The 22,622-nt window shown below is 57.3% G+C and overlaps 1 protein-coding gene across 1 annotated transcript; it reads right to left on the bottom strand.

The window, feature by feature from the left end:
• Positions 1–1,369: 1,369 nt before the first annotated feature.
• LOC310634688 (uncharacterized protein) lies at positions 1,370–18,704 on the bottom strand (the record flags this gene model as incomplete). The annotated part of the gene is made up of 11 exons (XM_083353222.1): positions 1,370–3,616; positions 3,761–3,922; positions 4,312–4,360; positions 5,584–5,781; positions 6,796–6,920; positions 7,459–7,515; positions 12,900–13,035; positions 14,241–14,358; positions 14,941–15,090; positions 15,484–15,577; positions 16,475–18,704. The coding sequence occupies 11 exons, from the start codon at positions 18,702–18,704 to the stop codon at positions 3,507–3,509; spliced, it is 3,429 nt and encodes a 1,142-aa protein (XP_083209348.1). The 3' UTR covers positions 1,370–3,506.
• Positions 18,705–22,622: the final 3,918 nt, after the last annotated feature.

Raw genomic sequence — 22,622 nt, forward strand, 5'->3', positions numbered from 1 at the left:
AAACCCATCAGGAAAAGGTAATCTGTGGGGGCAGTTGCAATTCTCCCACCCAGGGTGGGCTGCCTCCCTTCACAGGCTTGGCCAACGTGGAAGAGTCGCAACAGGTACGGTTCAACTCGGTTCCAGATCACCACAAAGCCATGTGCCACCTCCTTCTGGAGAGATCCAGGAGTCCATTTTTTTACTGTCCATCGCATGAAAGCCCAACCCTGCCACCCACAAAAACACAAGGAAGCCATTACCTGTGTACGCTTCATCGTTGGCGTTTTTTAAAAACGGTACATAAGCAGATGGCAAGCTGGGCCTTGAAAGTTTTCCTCAGTCAAGACTATTTCTTTAGCATGTGAGAATTTGCTGTTTCAGCAACTGCACAACAGAGACCATAACCCTGAAAAGACCCTGAATACACTTGCACATTTTGAGAAAGATATAAACCCAGCTGGGAAGGAGTAATGCAACCTATAAATCTTGCCTTCGGCAGAAGGTTGTTTGGAGCAGGGGTCCTCAACCTTGGCAACTTTAGGACTTGTGGACTTCAACTCCCAGAACTCCTAAGCCAGCAAAGCAGGCTGAGGAATTCTGGGAGTTGAAGTCCACAAGTCTTAAAGTTGTCAAGGGTGGGGACCCCAAAACTGGAGGAGTCTGTGCTTCAGTTCTCACCTGCAACCATGGCTTGTCAACTCTGTTGAACATGTGCATTGTTTGTCTCTGTACCCCATGAAAGGGCTTGACACCCGCCACACACACACACTCCCTTAATAAATGCTTTTTGCTTTGCCCGATTTATTCAGGAGTTCGTATTTTCGGGTGGGCAAAGATGGATCCAGGAAACCACAGACCTATCAGCCTGACCTCAATAGCTGGGAAGATTCTGGAAAAGATAATCAAACCACAAATCAGTGAGCACCTAGAGGCAAACAAAGTCATCACTAAAAGCCAACATGGCTTTGTCAAAAACAGATCATGCCAGATAAATCTTATTGCATTCTTTGACCGAGTGACAAAATTAGTGGACCAGAGAAATGCTGTGGATGTAGTTTACTTGGACTTCAGTAAGGCATTTGATAAAGTAGATCACAACCTACTACTTGATAAGATAGAAAAATGTGGGTTAGATAGCATCACCACCAGATGGATTCGTAGCTGGCTGACAGGCCGTACTCAGCGTGTGGTCCTCAATGGAACTGCATCTACATGGAAGGAAGTGTGTAGTGGGGTGCCCCAGGGCTCTGTTCTGGGCCCAGTGCTCTTCAACATCTTCATCAATGATTTGGATGAGGGGATAGATGGGGAACTCATCAAATCTGCAGACAACTCCAAGCTGGCAGGAGTAGCCAATACTCCAGAAGAGAGGCTTAAGATACAGGAGGATCTGGACAGACTCGAACACTGGGCACTATCTAACAAAATGAAATTCAGTGGTGAAAAAAGTAAGGCAAGAAAAATCAAATGCACAGGTATAGTATAGGTGGTACCTTGCTCAATAGTAGTAACTGTGAGAGGGATCTCGGAGTCCTAGTAGACAATCACTTCAATATGAGCCAGCAGTGTGCTGCAGCTGCCAAAAAAGCCAACACAGTGCTAGGCTGCATTAACAGAGGGATAGAATTAAGATCACGTGAAGTACTAATACCACTTTACAATGCCTTGGTAAGGCCACACCTGGAATACTGCATCCAGTTTTGGTCACCACGATGTAAAAGATGTTGAGACTCTAGAAAGAGTACAGAGAAGAGCAACAAAGATGATTAGGGGACTGGAGGCTAAAACATATAAGGAACCACTGCTGGAATTGGGTATGTGTAGTTCAATGAAGAGAAGGACGAGGGGGGACACGATAGCAGTGTTCCAATGTCTCAGGGGCTGCCCCAAAGAAGAGGGAGCCAAGCTATTCTCCAAAGTGCCCAAAGGCAGGACAAGAAGCAACGGATGGAAACTAGTCAAGGAGAGAAGCAACCTAGAACTAAGGAGAAACTTCCTGACAGTCAGAACAATTAACCAGTAGAACAAGCTGCCTCCAGAAGCAGACTGGACAGCCATTTGTCTTAAATGGTATAGGGTTTCCTGCCTGAGCAAGGAGTTGGACTAGATGACCTTCACGGTCCCTTCCAACATCATCATCATCATCATCATCATTATATTATTATTATTATTATTATTATTATTATTATTATTATTATTATTATTATTATTATTATTATTATTATTATTGTCCCCTTTGCAAAGGTCAAAGTCTCTCTCTCTCAAATCTAGGGATCCGGTTCTTATCAGCTCCAAGCCAAATTTAGGGTGCCTGAGTTTGGGGGCAACAGTTTTGAGAATCTTGGCCTGTTCCGAGTTTTAAACTATAGATTCATCCAACTTTCCTTACGTTCCAAGCTCTCGCCCTCTCTCTGCCCTAAGAGAAACCAGGAGTCCAGAGCGTTTTTCCAACTAACAATTTTTATTAAAAGGCAGAAGTTTTCTTGAGCAACCCCGTTTTGGGGGGCCCCCCTCGGCTAACCCAGATCTTCTCCTACAATGACCTGAAAGAAAGTTCAAAACCTTTTTATCCTTGAAAACATCTGGCAGAGATGTGCATTAATGATGCCCTTGAAAAGAGTTCTCTCCCATCCTTGGCAACTTAGCAAAGGCGGGCAGAGTCTGACCACCACAATCCTCCGCCTTCACAGCAAATGTACAGAGCGGGCCCCTGCTCAAAATCTTTTAATTCTGAATCGCCATCAAACCTAAAACCATAAATCGGATTGAGCGAACTTCCCCATCTCCACTTGGATCGGACAGAGCTCGGGAGGGCCTCCCGATAAGGTCCAGGCAGGGCCAGGCGCGTCGCTCCCTGCCGGCCGGGTGCAAGTCCAGCCATCCGCGCATCCTCCCGTCCCATCCAGAGCTGCCACTGACCCCTCGCTGGGCAGACAAGCCGGCCCAGGGCAGAAGAGGAGGCTGCTTGCAGAGGTGAAGCTGGTGTCCGGCTCTTCTTCTGGGGCAGCGACGTTCACGGAGGAGGCCAAGTCCGGGGACGGTCCCAGAGTCCGGCACGTGGTTCTCGGGCGTGAAGGGAAGACTCCTCTTCCAGGCGAGGGGGCTGCCATCCCCCCACCACCACCACCGGGACCAGCCAAAGCAGCCCGGCTCCCCCCCCAGCACGTCCCACGGCCCCTTGCTGGCCTCGTGGCCTCCTGGGTCCCCACACTCTCCAGGACCCAGTGACGGCCGAGCAGTTTCTGGAGCGACCTTGGCCTCCACGGCCTTCCACCTTCAGTCTCCCGAGGCTGTCCCATCCCCCAGCACGGGGCAGCGGAGCCGCCCAGCATCGGGCGAACCACGGTGGGGACTTGCTGAGGAGAGGCAAACCGTCTCTGGCAAACCGTCCCAAGGAGCACCGTGAGGATTGCCTGCCGTATCTGACACGTTGAGGAATAAAAAAGTGAAGAGAAGGAGTAGCCATCATGGTAACGGGGCGTCTGTACACGGAAAGGAGGGGCAAAAGGGAGCCTGGCCGGCGGCTACGGTTGCGGGGGAGGCTGCTGCCGGCGCCCCTCCATCTCCGCCCGCCAGCGCTCCAGCGTGTTGATCCTCTTCTCCAGGGCCTCCACCTGCCTGTGCACGGCTCCCACTGCGGAAGGGAAGCCAGCGGGGGAGGGTCAGGCGAGGGGGCTTTGGAGAGGAAAGGGGGAGGGGGGGTTGGGGAAAGGGGCACTTGTGGGGCTGCTCTCCTGTCAGGTTGGGAGGGGGGAAGGTCCCGGCCCGCCTGACTCACAATTGCGGAGGACGGAGATCCTGAGGTCCTCCAGCGAGCGGTGCAGGGACTCCAGCGTCACGGGGGAGGGGGAGGGCTGCGCTGGTGCATCGGGCAGGGCCGAGGGGGAGGGTCCGGCAGGGGACGCCCTCCAGCCCGCTTCCGCCAGTCTCCGCCGTTTGCCTGCAAGGAAGGGCACTTGCTAGGCCTCGGGCAGCATCTGCGGCCAGGCGGAGGAGGAGCTTTGGAAAAACACATTTGGGACTCCCCAAGACCCTGGTCCTCCCACCCAGGGAAACACAAGGGGGGCTGTGGGTCAGCAGGGGCCCCCACCCTCCCAGAAAAGAGCCTCTGGTGTCCCCGGGGCGGGTGGGGGAATACCTCGAGTCGCTACACCCTGTGTGAAGCTGCAGCTGGCCCGGGCACCTTCCCCCTGGCACTGCGCAGACAAGCGGGTGGGAGATGCTCTCCCCCGTGAGGGCTCTGGGGAGGGGGACCTCCGTGTCCCCCAGAGGGCATGTCCAGGGGGGCCCAGGAGGGAGGCCTGGAAGAAGCAGACTCGCTCAGCTTACCCAGCAGCCCGTGGCAGGCGGCCTCTCTGTTCCCAAAATGGGGGTCCTCCTGGTGGAAACAAACGTCAGAAACGGTTGGCAGGAAAGGAGTTCAGACGGAGGTTGCCAGAAAAGAGGGGGTCTCCCCCCCAAACCTCCTTCGGCCCCTTTTCTCTGAATTCAAGCCCCCCCCCTGGACTGACGCAGCCAACAGTGAAGCAGGTCTGCTCTGGGGATGAAACCCAAGGAGGGTCCTGGAGCCCCTGGCAATTTGGGGGTACACCCTGGAGACCAGCCAGCCCCGCTTCCCTCTGGGCTCTGCAGGCGGAGCCCCTCCTTGGACTGGCAACCCCACTCCACCACCCGGGTTCCTCCTCTCTCCGGCCTGAGAGTTTCTGCAGGCCACGCGGGCACCTGAGGCGCCCCCACCCCAGGAGGGTCCCCAGAGCCGGAGGAGCCAAGGGTGGGCTTTGCCAAGAGGCCTTTGCACAGTTGCCCAAGCGGAAAAGGCATTTCCTCCGTCCCGGAGATCCGAGCAAGGGCAGAAGAGTGGGGGGGAAGAGGGGCGGGCCCAAGGAAAAGATTTCCCCCACCCGGCGGAAGAAGAAGAGAGGGGTGGAGGCCGACTCAGCCCCCATAAACCCACCCCACCCACCAGGGACTCATCAGGGGGGGCAGGGCCCGGGGCCAATTTTGGGCAGGGCGGTGGGGGCTGCTTCTGCTGCTGCTCTGGGCTCAGGCCTGGCGCCACTGCCGCCATCGGCCCCAAGGGCGGGCTTTGATCCTGGGCCCCTGGCGAGGCGTGAGGAGGAAGAGGGGCCCGGTGGCCCCAGAGAAAGAGAGCGAGGAGCCAGGATGCTGATCCTGCCGGAAGAGCCGTCGGCATTCAGAAGCCCATCAAACTCATCGAGGGCCCTTCTTTGCAAAGGGCCCCTGTCCCAACCGGAGGGGGGGAACAGATGGAATCTCCCCCCCCAACTTCATGGGCAGGGGGGCTGCAGGGCCTGTCACAAGGCATACGTGAGCAGCAGAGGCTGGCAGACCCGGCACCCCTTGCGTGGGGCACCAGACGGAGGGTAGCGATTTTGCTGCCCACGAAGGGCCCAGGAAGGGCGGAGGTGAAGGAAACTGCAGCAGAGACTTGCAACTTTGCAGGGAAACACCCCCCCCCCCGAATACGAAGACCTTTGCCAACCCTCAAACTCCCCATTCCCCCCCCCAAGTGGGCAAGCGGAGCAGATTGCAGCAGCAGCCCCCCCCTTCCCCACTCCACCCCCACCCGTCAGGCCCTACCTGGACTTCTCCTCCTCCGCCCTCCGGAGCCGATTCCTCCAGGACGACCGGGCTGGTCTCCAGAGCTCCGACGGGGGCAGGGAGCAGATGCGGGGGCAGGAACTGGCCGTCGGGGGCCGAGGGAGGACCCGGGAAAGTGCCCGAAGAGGCCCCCATCACGCTTTGGGGCTGCAGCACCCAAGGGGGAGAGGCGTCCATCTAGCAAAGAAGACGGACCGTCAGGCTGCAAGGCGCAAAGGGCACCTATGTCAGGCGAAAGGGGGGCACACGAGAAGAGGGCCGGGGGCCCCCACCGCACGCAGCCCCACCTCCCCAGCTGAGGGCTTTCCCCACTCAGAAATGAGGGGGGCGGTTCTTTGATACTGGAAGAGGGGGTGGCAGAAAAGGCCCCCTCCCCTCCCAATGCAGGGCTGAGATTGGCAGAGCTGAAAACATATTCCAGAGGAAGGACACACACACACACACAAACACCCATACACCCTTCATATATTTGCCACATCTGCCTTGGAGTCACACTACTATTTCTGAACATGGTGAGAGCCACATCCTGAGGGAGGGAGGGAGGGAGGGAGGGAGGGAGGGAGGGAGGGAGGGAGGGAGGAAGGAAGGAAGGGGGCCAGGTTCAGAAACACTGCACTATAGTTAAGATGATAATAATAATAATAATAATAATAATAATAATAATAATAATAATAATAATAATAATAATAATAATAATAAATAATAAATAATAATAATAATAATAAATTTGGAAGGGACCTTGGAGGCCATCTAGTCCAACCCCCTGCTCAGGCAGGAAACCCTATACCATTTCAGAATCACATAGTTTAAATCTGGGTTCCCCCCACTGTCTTTGCTTATCAGAAGCTGCCTGGGAATCAGCTGAAACACACACACACACACACACACCCCGGGGACACCGCCACCATCATGCGCAGACGCGTGCAATTGCCCAGAGCCCCTGAATCCTGGCCACGTGCCCTATGGGGAGGCCGCAAGGGTTTTAAGGGTGCCAGCGGCGAGTCGCTTTTCTTCAGTGCCGCTGTGGCTTTGAACGATCTCTAAACGGACGCTGCAAACCGAGGACACCCCTTACTCCTGATTTCCACAGTCCAGGCTACCCGTGCGGAAACCCTGGCCAGGCCACCTTCTGAAACAAGGGGGAGTTAGGAAGGTGGGGTGAAGAGAAGGATAAGGGGGGAGGGAACCAACCATCAGAGCCGCTTCCTCGTCGTGCGTCTGAACAGGCGGGTTCAACGGAGAAGCTGCCGGGGCGTCCATCAAAGCGGGAGAGTTTTGGATGGTCCAAATGGACATGGGGTTCAGCTGGCTGACACCTGCAAAAGGCACCCCAAGGACAGCTCAGGAGCCGCAGGGGGCGCCTGAACACGACTTGCCTCCAGGCCCCAACTCTGTAACGATGAAATCCACCTCGGCAGTGAAACTAAACGGGTTCAGACGACACCCTAAACGGCAAACCCTGGTTTAACGAGGTAGAAAAACTGTGCTCCGGTAACAAGCAGGGCCCACATAAAACCTGCCAAGGCTTAAGAGGATGCTGGTTTGATGCCGCCTACAAAGAGAAACGCGGCTGAATCCCCCCCCACCGCAAACCGCCCGTCCAGTGGGGCGCCCGCGAAGAGGCCCCGGGCATCTCCGCAGAGTGAGTCGGGCGACCGAGGCTCCACTTTGGCCAGGCTGACCAGGAGAAGCAGAGACGTCTGCAACGGTCGTGGTGGGATGAAGGCTCCGTATCGCTTTAGGCCTTCCCGTCCGAGTTAGCTTAAATATTGGGGATCTCGGGGTTAGGAAAAGCTGACACCGAGATGGAGAGGCCGGCTATAAAATGGCGATCACGAAAGTGAAAGGAAGTACCTGGGGGGTCCTGGATGGGGCTCAGAGGAGGCACTTCTGGGGCGGCCAGCTGACTGCCTGTAAAAAACAACAACAACAACACAAGCCTGTTAAAATCTCTTCTGCGGCTCGGCTGAAAGGCGAAGCGGTCTAAGGATGAGTAAAAACGAATCACGTAAGCGGATTCCATCTTTGCAAAACACGGTCAGAAGAGTTTGCTCACCAGCCTGGCTCAAAGTGCTTTTAGTCCCTGCAACTTCACCCCTGAGGGCTAGATAATAATAATAATAATAATAATAATAATAATAATAATAATAATAATAATAATAATAATAATAATAATAATAATAGTAGTAGTAGTAATAGTAGTAATAATAGTAATAGTAGTAATAATAATAACAAAACAACAAACAAAACAAAGCAACAAAAACAATAGTAATAATAATAGTAATAATAGTATTAGTAATAGCAATAACAAAACAAACAACGTAACAACAACAACAAGAAGAAGTTGGGAGGGACCTTGGAGGTCATCTAGTCCAACCCCCTGCTCAGGCAGGAAACCCTATACCATTTCAGACAAATGGCTGTCCAGTCTCTTCTTAAAAACTTCCAGTGTTGGAGCATTCACAGGTATTTGAGCCTGGGGGAGTGGGCAGGGGGATAACCTCTGTGCAGCATCCGCAGTGAGTGAAGCCAACACACACGTTCCCTTAATGGAAAATTACCTTGCGACAGCAATAAGCCAGGGGTCTTCAAGCTTGGCCCTTTGATGACTTGTGGACTTCAACTCCCAGAATTCCTCAGCCAGCGTGCACATGCCTGGCTGAGAGATTCTGGGAGTTGAAGTCCACAAGTCATCAAAGGGCCAAGTTTGAAGACCCCTGCAATAAGCAATAAGTGCTTACACCTATACACCGCTCCACGGTGTTTTGCGGTCCCTGTCTAAGCGGTTTACAGAGCCGGCCTAGGGCCCCCCAACAATCTGGGCCCTCATTTTACCGACCTCGGAAGGACGAAAGGCTGAGTCAACCTTGATCGAACTGGTGAACTGCTGGCAGTCAGCAGAATTAGCTTGCAGTGCTGCACTCTGACCCTCGTCCCACCAGAGCAAGGCGTGAACGGAGGGACTGATCCAGACCAACGTTCAGTTTGGGGTGTGGGACACCCTGGGTTCCCCTCCTTGCAGACCAGCCCCACAGAGGGCCCTACAACTTTGGGATGCAATTAGCTGGGCCTACGTGGGGCAAAGAGAGAGCAGGTGGGAAGACGTCCTGGGCATGCCTCAGAACTTGGGGGGGTACGGGGGGGCGTGCAGGAGAGGAGATTTTGGCCACGTCCACTGAAGCCCTGAGAGAAAAGAGGCCAGCCGTCCAGCTCGGTTCGCTTCTGAATGGCCTATAAACACCCAGACCTCCAACGGAACAAAGGGCAGCGCCCCGTAACCCCCCACCCCGCTTAACACAGGCTACCCAAAGGAGGAGAAAGGATGCAGTACCAGAACTCGGACATTTCATCATTTAAAGGTGGGCAGCAGTGAGGTTTTTCACCTCTGATTGTCCATCGGTGTGTCGCTTTCACACACCTGCCCATCTCACAGAACGCGACTCTGGGTGGCGTATAAGAAGAGCCAGCAAGGGGGGAGGGAAACGGTCTACGATTGAAAACGGCAGTCGGGGTTTCATTTGTTCCCCCAAATGAAGGGGGAGAAGGAGAAGAGATGCTACTTAAGACTCACACACCCCCGGAGGAGGAAAGGAGGCCAACCGGTGTTTCAATGTGGTCCGAAAGGAAGGAAGGCTGGAAATGGGGGGGCCGTGCTGGATCAGGGAACACCGGCTGGGAAGGGGGCTTCGTCTCCGAGGGGCCCCTCGGGGCCTCTGCCCAAGGCAGCCTCCGGGGCAGAGGAGAACGACCGGAGGAGAGCGAGGCTTTGGAGGGACGGCGAGGAGGATGAAGAAATGAAGAAGTAAAAAGCTCCCGGAAACAACCCAGAGGATCCCTACAGGGCGGGGGAAAAAGAGCACAAGACACACCCAGGCCTGACCCAGGACATCTGCCAGACCCGGCCCTGGCCTGGACGAGACACCAGTCGATTCCGGCAGTGGACGAAGGACCTGGGGGGAGAGGGGGGGTCTCCCTCTCGGGGGAAAAGGCCGGTCAGCTGACCGGTGGCTCTGATCAGGGGGGGCCCGCCATGCTGAGTTAGGAAGCTGAGCTAAAGAGCAGCAACACACACACACACACACAAATGTCTCCTACCCAAACCACCACAAAAAAGTGGCAGACCACAGAATCTTATTTTAAGAAGCTGGAAAGTGAGGCTGGGGGTTTTGGCTTTTGGAGCAAAGAAAGGTGGAAAAGCCCCCAGCCCCCATCTGGAAATGACAAATACTAAACATTAAATTTAAACAATGGAAAATTACAATTGGGAAAAAGTTATTAGGTCACTGTCTAAAAGATGGAGTGTTAACATAAATAAGATACATATATATATATATATATATATATATATATATATATATATATATATATATATATATATATATATATATATACACATATATATATACACATACATACACACATACGTATAAATTAAGAACTATTGATAAAATGTAAGAGTTGCTTCCATGTGATTGTTAGAATAAAAACTGTGTTAATTCAAATGTGAGGTATAAGGTAAAGGTTCCCCCACACATGCGTGCTAGTCGTTTCCGACTCTAGGGGCCGGTGCTCATCTCCGTTTCAAAGCCGAAGAGCCAGCGCTTGTCCGAGGACGTCTCCGTGGTCATGTGGCCAGCATGACTAGATGCCAAAGGCGCACGGAACGCTGTTACCTTCCCACCGGAGTGGTCCCTATTTTCCTACTTGCATTTTTAACGTGCTTTCGAACTGCTAGGTTGGCAGAAGCTGGGACGAGTAACAGGCGCTCACTCTGCTACGCGGCCCTCGGGATTCGACCCGCCAGACTGCCGATCTTCTGATCGACAAGCTCAGCGCCCTAACCCACTGAGCCACCGTGCCCCTTTGAGATATATATACATATAAATTAAAAACTATTGATAAAATGTAAGACAGTTGCTTCCGTGTGATTGTTAGAATAAAAATTGTGTTAATTCAAATATGAGACAGTGTGTGTTAAGAGGAAAAGAGAGGAAATGTTGACTGTATTAATTTGAGATTTGTATCAATATCTGTGCGCAATCGAATTATTTAAATTATTTAAATTCCTGGGACTCTACCTCTGTGAAGATCTTACCCGGAAAGTGAACACAACCCAGGTGGCCGGAAAGGCCCAACAGAGACTTCACTTTCTTAGGGTCTTGCGGAAGAACAGGGTAGAACAACGGCTAATGACCCTCTTTTACCGGTCTGCTATAGTGAGCGGCCTCTCGCGCTGTATCGTGGTTTGGTATGCTGGTCTGACAGCCGCGGACAGGAAAGTATTACAGAGGGTGGTGAGCACAGCACAAGACATTATGGGCTGTCCCCTGACACCACTGGATGACCTCGCCAGAGCCCGCTGCCTTGGAAGAGTGAGGAAAATCCTCAGGGACGACTCACACCCTGGACGGTATCTCTTTACTCTCCTAGGAGTAGAGGAGTAGAGCCAGCCGCACCAACAGGGTGAAGAACAGCTTTTATCCACGGGCTGTCAGGCTCTTGAACGGGACATAATTTTTATAAACTTTATGTATGACTGACTTTCGAGGCCGGTGTGTTGTGCAATTAGCTCACATGGTGTAATAAGATGGACGGTTTCTCGTCACTGTAAGTTGGGGGTGGGGGCACGAAGGGAGGCTCAGCCAATCTCAATGAATACGTGGTTGTACTTCGACAATAAAGGTTCATTCGTTCAATTATTGTAACTCAGTCGCCACGTTGCTTTTCAATTATATAGTTGTAATATTAGAAAACCAACACTATTTTTATTTTTAAAAAAAGCCCGCAGCGCTGAAGTGGTCCCTATGCTAGCCAAAAGGCAGGCAGGCACGCGTGCACACACACACACACACACACGCACACACACCACATACAGGAACACAACCTGGACTTTTCCAACGCCACTGGGACAAAGTGAAGACATTTTGGAACGCGTCTACATCATAGATCAGCAAACCAAGTTTCAGAACGTACGACGGAGAAGTTAAAAGCTTCTGCCGATTGATTCCCGGCTGGAGTCCACAGAAGGGAAAAGACACGATCCGAAACGGACCGGTTCTGTTAGTCAAAAAAGGCAGAGTCCGTGGCCAGTGGGACCGGAGGGGAGGAGAAAGACTGGCGGAATCACAACGGCCCAAAAGACACACGATAAAAGTGAAAAAGCAGCCTGGGGACGGCGTCATCCACCTGAAACGGAAGGACAGCCGCCCGTCTCTTGCTCTGAGCTGCCCCCGCCTGTCAATCAACCATCCCTGAAGGAACAAAATCTCTGAGCGTCAAAGACCTTTGAAAGGCAGCTGCCATCCAGGACCACCGGAAGGACCAAACAGCGAAAGCCAACCGCGGGGGCAACAGAGCCCTCCAGAGAACAATTTTATTAGGGAAAAACCAACGCTTACGCCCAAGACGGTGGATATAAAACTCCAGAAAGCATCGAGGGAGGAGGAGGGCGCATCTTCCGCACCCAGGACCACAAAACCCTCCCTCCCTCCCCCCCCAAGGCGGCCTGTGCTTCCCGCCAACTTTGAAGGGAGCTTTCAGCCAAACAGAGCAGCAGCGGCCCAGAGACCCTAAAACCCAGGGGTAGGCAAACCTTGGCTCTTTTATGGCTGGTGGACTTCAACTCCCAGAATTCCTGAGGCAGCTGGCTCAGGAATTCTGGGAGTTGAAGTCCAGGAGCCATAAAAGAGCCAAGGTGGCCTAACCCAACCTCTGCAAGAGGAAGCCCACCTCTCCGGAAACACGGCCCAGAACATCCTCTTGACTTTGGCTGAAGCAGCGGCCAAGGTCTGATGTCACGGCTGCCCCCAACTTGGGTTCTTAGGAAAGCAAGACCCCGGACTCCATTCGGGCGAGAGATCGATCCACTTTTGCTAAAAGCCGAGGGTGCGTGTGGCAGCGCCGCAAAGCCGGGGCTGAAAATCTGCAGTTAACGTTCCCTCGCTCGCTCGCTCCTCTCCCCTCTCGTCTCCCTCCTCTCCCGTTACGCTCAAAGGAGTCGTTCGGGGAAAGGTCCCAGTGGAACAGCTGGCCACCAGAAATCGCGGGTGCTCCGTCGCTGGAGATTTTTAAGGAGAGGCTGGACAGTCACTTGTCTGAGATAGCTTAGGGGGGCTGGACTAGAGGACCTCCGAGGTCCCTTCCAGCTCCTATTCTATCCTAAAGTGAGGCTGGAGCTCAGGAAGGGGGCAGGGGGAGTCTCGAGGGGAAACGTCTGGCAGGGTAGGCAGCAAGTTCACCCGGTTCCCGAGCCGCTCGTGTTCCCGTTTCCCTCGGCTCCCTGGCAAAGCACTTACTGAGAGGCTGGGCCCGTCTCCCGGGCGAGGCCTGGCCGTCCTCGAGGCCTGGCTTGTGGCCCCCGAGGGCCCTCTTCTCCCTCAGCTCCTTCTCTATTCTGAAGAGCTTCACCATAATTAGGCAGCAGTACACGTCCTAGAAAGCGGCAAAGGTTTATTATGCTGTAGAAGAAGAGGCTGTGCACTTCTCGCACCAGCCTTAGGCCACGCGTGGCCCTCTTCTCAGCTGCTGAGCCCCAGGGAGGATGAGGGGAAGGCAGAGCCTCTGTCCTCCCCCCTTCTGCCCCCGAGGGAAGGGAACTGCGTCTGCTGGCTCAGAGGGAGGACAGCAAGGGAAGGAATTGGCCAAGGGAATCTTGGCTATTGCAAAGGATCCCTGAAGGATGGGGGCATCCCGGAGGGGAGGAGGAAGACGAAGAGGAGGAGGAGGAGGAAGAGGTGGAGGAGGAAGAGGAGGAGGAGGAGGAGGAGGAGGAGGAGGAGGAGGAGGAGGAGGAGGAGGAGGAAGAGGAGCTGGGACACTCCGGACTCTCATGTGCCAAGCAGGCCAGGCCAACCTTCCCACCCAGAGCTTCACAGACCAGGGAACTTACAGACAGTCCTTGACTTATGACAGTGGAGCTCAAAATTTCTCTTCCTAAGTGCGACTCAGTGAATTTTGCCCCGTTTTGCGACCTTTCCTAGCACAGCTGTGCATCACTGCAGTTGTTAAGTTAGCTAACAAGGTTGTTCAGCGGATCTGGATTCTGCATTGACTTCGCTTATCAGAAGGTCGCAAAAGGGGTTCAGACGACCCCGGGACACTGCGACCGTCATCAATGTGAGTTAGTTGTCAAAGAGTCTGAACTCTGATCACGTGACCCAGGGGATCCTACAACGGCCGTTAACTGTGAAAAACGGTCACGTCACTCATCGTCTCAAACGATCGGCCCTTAAGGCGCACCGAAAATGGGGGTCCCCCCTGGCTCGTGAGCCATCCCGGTGGGGGGGGGAACTCTACCTAGGCCAGGGGTCTTCAAACTCGGCCCTTTGATGACTTGTGGGCTTCAACTCCCAGAATTCCTCAGTCAGGCAAATTCTGGGAGTTGAAGTCCACAAGTCCTCAAAGGGCCGAGTTTGAAGACCCCTGGACTGGGCTCTTCCTCCGCTTGGGAGGTGGGAGGCGACGGGACCCTGGCCAGGTTCACACAAGGCTTGCAGACCAAGAAGACCCCCGAAAGACCTAAAGGGGTCTGGTGACCCGTTTCAGACAGAGACACGCGAAGTCTCGATCCGGGCAGGCGAAGCGCAAGTCCCAAGTGGGAAGGGGGAAAGGGGGAGGAGGAGGGCAGCACCCCCTACCCAGTGGTTGGTCGACTGGTAGACGTCCCCTTCCACCTTCTTGGCGTAGGAGACCACCTTCTCCACCTGGTGGTCCTTCAGCACGGCCAAGTCGGGAGCTGGAAAGATGGCGTGGACCCTGCAGGGGGAGGGGAAGAAGACCACGGCCTTCACCAGGACTGGTACAGTCAAATAAATAAATATTTTTTTTAAAAAAAAAACACTTTTTCAAGATGATGCAAAGGAGTTTGGGAAGCTCCAACTTTAGAACAGCCAGGGGAACCAGACTGAATTTAGAAACCCAGATGAAAACAACAACAACAACAACAATAATAACAACAACAATAACAATAACAATAATAATTTGTTGTTAGCTGCGAAGTCGTGTCCGACCCATCACGACCCCATGGACAATGATAGTAATAATAGTAATAATGACGATGATGATGTTGAAAGGGACCTTGAGGTCATCTAGTCCAACCCCCTCCTCAGATGCGGGAGGAGAATAAAAAGCAGAGCGAGCAAACATTTCTTTCTTTTTTAATAGTTCCCCCCATAAAACGTCAAAAAACAAGGAACGCCAAAGCCATTTTTTGCTCCTCACTTTGCCGTTTCCTCGCTGCCTCTTCCAAGCCGCAGCCCGGGGCGGTTCAGCCCCCCACCCCATCCCTCCCCTCGAGAGAGAGAGAGAGAAAAAAATAGCCCCAAAGGGGACACTCACAGCCTCTGCACGACGTAATCGCGCAGGTCTTGGTCGGTGTTTTCGTACCAGTCTTTCCGCTGCTGGAAATGGGAGTGCGGGATGGCTTTGAGCGCAGAGTACTGGAAGCGGACGGCCCCAGCAGCGCTTGCGGCTACTCCGGTTGCGGGGCTGAAAAAGGACCACAAAAGGCGCCTCTGGCAGCTTCTCATTTGAAACTGAACCAGGCTGTGGCTCGGGCAGTGAGGGCCAGTGGCTATTTCAGAGATGGACACGGAGGAAAAAGAACCGGGGTGGGTGGGTCAGGGTTTAGGGCAGGGGTAGGCAACCTCGGCTCTTTGACGACTCGTGGACTTCAACTCCCAGAATTCCAGAGTCAGCTGACCTAGGAATTCTGGGAGTTGAAGTCCACGAGTCGTCAAAAAGCCGAGGTTGCCTACCCCTGGTTTGGGGAAATAGAGGCGAAGGGCCCTCTGGGGGGCAAATGGTCCTTAAACCCACAAGAGTCCCAGAAGTCTCATTCGCGCACCCCCCTCCTTCTCCCCCCCTCGAAGCGTCTCTTACTTTGGAGACCCAGGCGTGGCTGGGCCAGCCGGAGAGGAAACGTCCGGCAGCCTCCTTCCTCCAAGCTCAGCAGCATCCCCTGGATCGGCGGCCCCTTAAAAGAGGAGGTTTCCTCGGTCAGCAGGTTGACAGACAGACAAGGACGCCACGGAGAACCGAGCACCAAGCCTGGGCCGGGTGGGGGCTGATCAACCCTGATAGAAAAAACCTGCCTTTCTCTGCATCCTCCGTCCGGAGAGCAGGAACGGGGCCCGAGGAGGCCGCGGCCTTCTTCTTAACAGGGTGGGAGGGAGGGAACACGAGGCCTGAAGCCAGACCACAGCAGAGAAGAGGTGGGGGGAGAGAAGAGGTCCCAGAAGCAAGGAAGGGGGCCACGGATCGGGGACAGACTGAAGCCATGGGGGCTCCTGGGAAGGGTGCCGCCCGCCCTCCCTCCCAAGGAGGAGGGGGTCCCATCAGGGCCAGGAGAGAAGGAATCCGGGGCCTGACCCTGACTGGGAAGCCCCCCTCCCAGGGGGGGTGGTAGTACAGAGGGACCTCGTGGATCCAGCTACAGAGATGGGACTGGTTCTCCGCAAAGCCAGGCGCTCCCTGGGATGGAGGCAGCCAACGAGGTGCCCGTAGTAGGCCCGGCCTCCCAACCTGGCTGGTCTCTCTCTCTCTCAGCTAAGGGAGTCCTCTGGCGTTCCCTGTGTCTCTTTGGACAAAATTCAATGACGTGTCAGGCAGGAGTGTCCATCCTCGGCCACTTGAATTCCCCAGCCAGCATACAGCGTAGATGACTCGTGGACTTCAACTCCCAGAATCCTGGGAGTTGCAAGGTTGCCTAGCCCTGGCATAGAGAGCTGAAGTCCACAGGTCTTCAAGGGCCAGAGGCTTCCCTTGGCTCCCCCGCCCCCCCCTAGCCTTTGCAGCAGAGGTTCCCCTGCCCTCAGAAGACGCCCCACAAGGCCCCCAACCTCCCCCCCCCCGGGACCCCTGCCCGGCCTACCTGGCTTGGGCGCAGTCCTCCTGGTCCAGCCGGAGTCTCGCCTCTCCATCCTGGGCGGGGGCGCCTTGGGCTCCTCGCGCCGCTTGCGCGGGGCCCCCTCGGAGGAGGGGCGTTCCCACCAGGCCTCCACCTTCCTCTGCAGGGCCAGGCAGTAGGCCTTGAGGTCCTCCTGCATCAGGTGCGCCTCCTTGAAGGGGATCTTCCAGAGCGCCTCCTGCATGGCCACCACCTTCCCCTGCAGCGCGACGGCCATCTCCGGCGGCGTCTCCTGCAGGCTCTCGCGCACCGCGTGCACCTTCTTCTGCAGCGCCGTCACGATGCCCGGCAGGGCGTAGAGGATGCGGGGCAGGCCGCTGAGGTTGTCCTCCAGGATCTCGTCCAGCGCGTGCTCCAGGTCGGCCAGCTTCTCCTGCACGGCGCTCTCCTCCTTGCGCGGCGTCTTCCAGAGGGCGCGCTGCATGTCGCCCACCTTCTTCCAGAGGGGGCTCCAGAGCACGTTCCACAGGTAGTAGGAGAGCACGCTGATCTTCTTCTTGGCGATCTCGCGCAGCGCCCCGCGCAGCTCCTCCGCCTTGCCCCACAGCGCCTCCCGCAGCGGCGACCCGGCCAGCGCCTCCCGCAGCGCGTCCGCCTCGGCCAGCAGCGGGTCCGCCTCGGCCAGCGGCTCCGTCCAGAAGTCGGTGGCCGCCTTGCGCAGCGCCTTGGCCTTGGCGCGCAGCAGCAGCACCTCCGGCACGGGCAGGGCGCGCAGGGCCGCGCGCAGCGCCGCCAGCTTCTCCCGCAGCGCCTCCCGGTCGCTGAGCGGCGCGGTGGCGGCGGCCTCGCGCAGCGCCCGCAGCTCCTCGGCCAGCGCCGCCACCTTCTCCTCGCGGTCCAGGTCGGAGGCGAGCAGGAAGACCTCCGTCTTGAGCGCCCAGACCTTCTCCAGCAGCGCCGCCGCCTCCTCCTCCCAGCGGCCGCCCCGCAGGGCGCTCAGCTGCTCCCGCCAGGCGCCCGGCCGGGCCCGCCCGAAGGCCGCCGCCTCCTCCAGCGCCTCCAGCAGCTCGCCCGGCTCCTCGGCCTCGGGGCTGCCCTGCAGCGCTTCGCGCAGCGCCCGCGGCTGCTTCAGCAGGCCGAAGACCTCGTCGAAGGGCGCGCTCTGCAGGGCGTCGCGCATCTCCTCCAGCGAGCCCCAGCGCGGGGACGGGGACGCCGCCTCCTCCGCCGCCCCCTCGCCCTCCAGGGCGCGCAGGAGCAGCGGCGCCCCGGCCTCCTCCGGCTCCTCCGGGGGGGCCGGCGGCGGCTGCTCCAGGGCGGCGCTCAGGGCTTGCGCCTGCCGCCGGGCCGCCTCGGCCTCCTCCAGCGGGGCGGCCCAGAGCGCCTTCTCCAGCCAGGCCACCCACCAGCTGTCCGTCTTCTCCAGCAGCGCCACCGCCGTCTCCAGCGCGGGGCGCAGCTCCTCCAGCGGCGCCTCGGCCAGGCAGTCGCGCAGCGCCGCCGCCGCCTCGCGCAGCGCCCCCGGCCGGCCGGCCCCGCGCAGCGCCCGAGCCTCCCCGCGCAGCGTCCCGGCGCGCTCGGCCCAGCCGCCCTCCCGCTCCAGCGCGTCGCGCACGGCCAGCAGCTGCCGCACCCGCGCCCGGCCCTCCCCGCGCACCGCCCGCTCCAGCCCGCGCAGCGCCTCGCCCAGCCGCTCGCCCAGAAACTGCTCCAGCGCCAGCTGCAGGTCGCCGCCCTTGGCGATCAGGTCTCCCACGCCGCCCGGCTCCCACAGCGCCTCGGCCAGCGCCTCCCGCTGCGCCGCCGCCTTCGCCTGCGAGGCCGCCTCGGCCGCCGACACCACCCGCGCGCCGCCCGCCGCCCCGCCGGCCGCCGCCGCCGCCGCCGCGCCCTCCTCCTTGCCCGGCGAGCCCGGCCGCCGCGCCTCCCCGCCGGGCTCCTCGCGGGCCAGGCCGGGCGGCGGCTCGCCCTTCTTGGCCACGGCGTAGGCCGAGGCCAGGGCCCGCTCGCGCAGCGCCTGCATCTCGCGCAGCAGCGCCATCTCCAGCCGCAGGAAGGTCTGCAGCCGCTCCTGCTTGGCCTCCGAGAGCGGCCCGTCCCGCGCCAGCAGCGCCTCCCGCCCGCGCCGCGCCTCGCTCAGCTGCTCCAGGCAGCCCTCCAGGCTCATCCGCGGCAGCTTCACCTCCCGCCGCCAGCGCGCCCGCACCGCCGCCGAGACCCGCTCGGCCAGCAGCGCCTCGGCCTCGGCCAGCATGCAGGCCGTCCACTCGGGCGAGAAGGCCGGCGCGCCGCCCCCCGACGCCGCCATCCCCGCTCTCCCGCGCCCCGCGCTCCCGCTCCGCCGGCGCTTCCGGTCCGGGGCGGGGCGGGGCCAGGGCAGGCTCCGCCGCCCGCGGCTGGAAGAGGGAGGCCGCTTGGCCGGGAGGGAGGGAGGGAGGGAGGGGCTTCTCCGGGCCGCAGCGGCGGAGCCCCCAGGCCGCGCGGAGCGGAGGGAGGCGGCCGCGGAGAAGGTGGGAAGCCCAGCCCGGCGAAGAGGCGGCGGCGGGGGGAGGGAGGCGGCTTGCGCCGCCTTCTCTGCGCTTCTGCCGGAGGAGACGGCGGCGGAGGGGCGCGGCTGCAAAAAAGGCTCGGGGGACCCCTTCGATGGCGCGCAGCCCAAGCCGGAGGCGGCGCTCCTCCGCGGGGACAGGCGCGGGTCCCGACGGCAAGCGCCGTATCCCCGAGCGCGGGAGGAGAAGCCGGCCTTTCAGCCAAGGAGAGGAGGGGAAGCCGGCCCGGCCGGAGGAGATCCCGGGCTGCCGCCGCCGCCGCCGCCGCTGCTGGGGAAACGGAAGTGACCCCCCGCCCCGCCTTCCCGCGGCCGGTCCGGCCCCCAAAGCTGAAGCAGGGCGGTCAGGCGGGGAAGGCAGGGGGCGGCTGAGACGGGAAACGGAGCCCCCGTAAAGACGGAGGCGCAGGCGGAGACACCCGCAGACCGGCGCGCGTTGGGTCTCCGTGGCCGAGCCTGGCAGACCCCGCCCCCGCGGCGCCCCAATGGCAGGGGGGGCTCTCCGGGCCCGGGGTGGCCTTGCTAGCAGACACCACCCGGGCTGGAAGGGAGTTGACCGGACATCCAGAGAGAGATGCGGCTGCTGTAGTTGCAACCTTAAAACGCACTTGCGCCCCACCCCGTGCCAAGAATTTTTTCCCCCCCCAAGGACCAAGGAAGGGGACCCATTCCCTGCCATGGCTCGGAGGGTGGGGCGGGGGCTTCCACGCCAGGGGTCCAGGCTGGGAGGCCCCCCCCCCGGTTCCTCCCCAGGCAGCTTCTGCCAAAGGGGGGGGAGGCTCAGCTGGATCCCCTTCCCCCCTCCTTTGGCGCTGGGCAGCTCACGGGAACGGCTGGAGAACGTGCCGATGGCGCAAGCCCGGAGGATCATAAAATGACCTATTGAAGCTAAAACTTTGGACGAAAGGAGGGCGAGAAATTGTAGGCATTTTTCCCAGCGCGTTTGTAGCGTCGCTTCCGTGGGATTTTCTCTCACGTTACATAAATGCTTTTGGTAGCTGATCTTGGGTGATTCAAAATCCTTTTAGGAAAATATTTATTCGTTGCACGAACATGCAGTGAAGGTTTTTCTTCACACGCACCCCTGGCCATCTTCTTCAAGACACACACACACGCACACCACACACCACCCGTCCCTGTCAAAGAGGCTGGTGTATTTATTATGGACTGGAATCTGCCTTTTAACTGGTTCACTTTTCGAGAAACTGCAGGGAATGGAGACCTAATCAGAGGGAAGAAGCTTCTTTGCGGCCTTCTGAAGGGCACAACTCACAAAGCCTCACAACGGAGACCAGTGTTTTTCTACACTGGAGGGTTTTAGGGCAAAAGTTAAAAAAAGAGAGGGAGGGGGTGGGGGGAGAGAGAGGAAGAGAGAGAGAGTACTAATACCACTTTACAATGCTTTGGTAAGGCCATACCTGGAATACTGCATCCAGTTTTGGTCACCACGATGTAAAAAAGATGTCGAGACTCTAGAAAGAGTACAGAGAAGAGCAACAGAGATGATTGAGGGACTGGAGGCTAAAACCTATAGGGAACGGTTGCTGGAATTGGGGATGTGTAGTTTAACGAAGAGAAGGACGAGGGGTGACATGATAGCAGTGTTCCAATCTCTCAGGGGCTACCACAAAGAAGAGGGAGCCAAGCTATTCTCCAAAGCACCTGAAAGCAGGACAAGAAGCAACAAATGGAAACTAGTCAAGGAGAGAAGCAACCTTGAACTAAGGAGAAACTTCCTGACAGTTAGAACAATTAACCAGTGGAACAACCTGCCTCCAGAAGTGGTGAATGCTCCAACACTGGAGGTTTTTAAGAAGAGACTGGACAGCCATTTGTCTGAAATGGTATAGGGTTTCCTGCCTTAGCAGGGGGTTGGACTACATGACCTCTAAGGTCCCTTCCAAATTATTATTATTATTATTATTATTATTATTATTATTATTATTATTATTATTAGTCAACAAATCCCCCCATTGCTCTAATTGCTCAGGGCAGTAGCTGCCTGCCCACACCCCCCCTTTGCATGTTGAGCCACCGAAGGCCACAGACCACCAAGGTGAGTATCCCTCACAGCCACCCAGTCCACGGTGGGGAACACCGGTGTTGTGGGTGTCTCAGGCAGCCGGTTGCACACTATATGGATATATTTTCCGTGTTCCCTTTAAATAATAAAAAGGATAATAAAATCTATGGAATTGCCAAGAGTTGCCCGGATTATAAAGTTGATTGCGCTGGGAAAAGAAGCAGCCCTATTGTGACCGACCCCTTTGCCCCCCCCACCCCCACCCAAAAGACACACTCACCACTGCCTCAGCCCTGGCATATGTACACACACACACACACACACACACACACACACACACACACACACAATTTTATTTGTTGCCAGCTGGATTCACCAAGCAGGAAAGCACCACCCTCAGATGGGGTTTGGCTCTTCTCTGGATGCATGCAGACCTTGACCGGCTGCTTCCCCCCCCCCCCACAGCATGCAGCGTGACACACCAGGCCATGCCAGCCCCCCACCTTTTTTTGGCACAGGTGAGCACGTCTCCTTCCAAGGGGAGCCGCCTTCGCCGAGTCCCAGAACAGAATGAAATCTCTCACCCTTCGTAGTTCAGCATTTTTCCTTCATTGGTGATTGTGTGTCAGAAAACACAACAGCGTGCGCGTTTGGTATCCGCCCTTCGCCGGGCCTCCCTGAGAAACTGCTGCCCCAAGCCCCCCCCCAAGAGCCCCGGAGCTGCCCAGGAACCCCAGTCCTCCGTGGGCATCATTTCCAGCAGGGAACTGGTGGCAACTGGGTGAACGGCCATGCAAGGGGCCGGCCTGGGCTCCCAGCTCACCTGGCCCAGAAGGGATCCACCGCACGGCCTCCAGAGGGAGTCTCCTTTGGGGGGGTGGCCAAAGAGGGCCAGGGGGGGATGAGGAGCGACTCCTGAGGGGGGCTCTGCAGTGGCAGGCAGCCCTTCCCCCAAGAGTCTGCTGTGCCCAGCATAGCTTGAACATCCCTGCAGAGTCGTCCGGGTGCAAGGCGGAGGGGAGAGTCTTTGAGGCCATCCAGTCCACCCCCAGCCTATCCAAGCTGAACCGTCCCACCTCCTCTTCAAATGTCCCCATTTGTCTCAGTCGTTCTTGGTGCACAAAAGACAGCCGTCCACAAAAGCCCAAATCGAGGGGAAGAATTCTTTGTGACTTGGAAACTGTCACTCGGAAGCGGCCTTTGCTGTTTCTGCGGCCGCCAAACCCAGCCGGCTATCATGTCCTGAGCAATCCCACCCCCATCATCTCCCCAAGTGTTCCTGGGCCTTCCCCCCCACCATCCTAGACGTCTTGATTCTCCATTCCGCATCATCGCTACACCCGGCTCATTTCCTTCCAGGAATCTTCCAGACTTCCAGGCTGAGCTGTCCCACCCAGCCCCCCCCCCCACACACCTCTCCATCCCTTGCCTTCACGAAAGGACTGGATGGCCTCCTGGCACCCCTTCGCTCCCCTCCCCCATTGGATCAGGGACCGTTGGAGGAAGGCTTCCAAGCCAGCCACCAATCCACTGACGCCACCCAGCCCGGACCTCGGCTGAATGCTGTTCCTGGATGCCACTCCCCAGTGCAGGCTTTGCCC

This window comes from Vipera ursinii (assembly GCF_947247035.1).
Source record: "Vipera ursinii genome assembly, chromosome: 2".
Classification (NCBI taxonomy): domain Eukaryota; kingdom Metazoa; phylum Chordata; class Lepidosauria; order Squamata; family Viperidae; genus Vipera; species Vipera ursinii.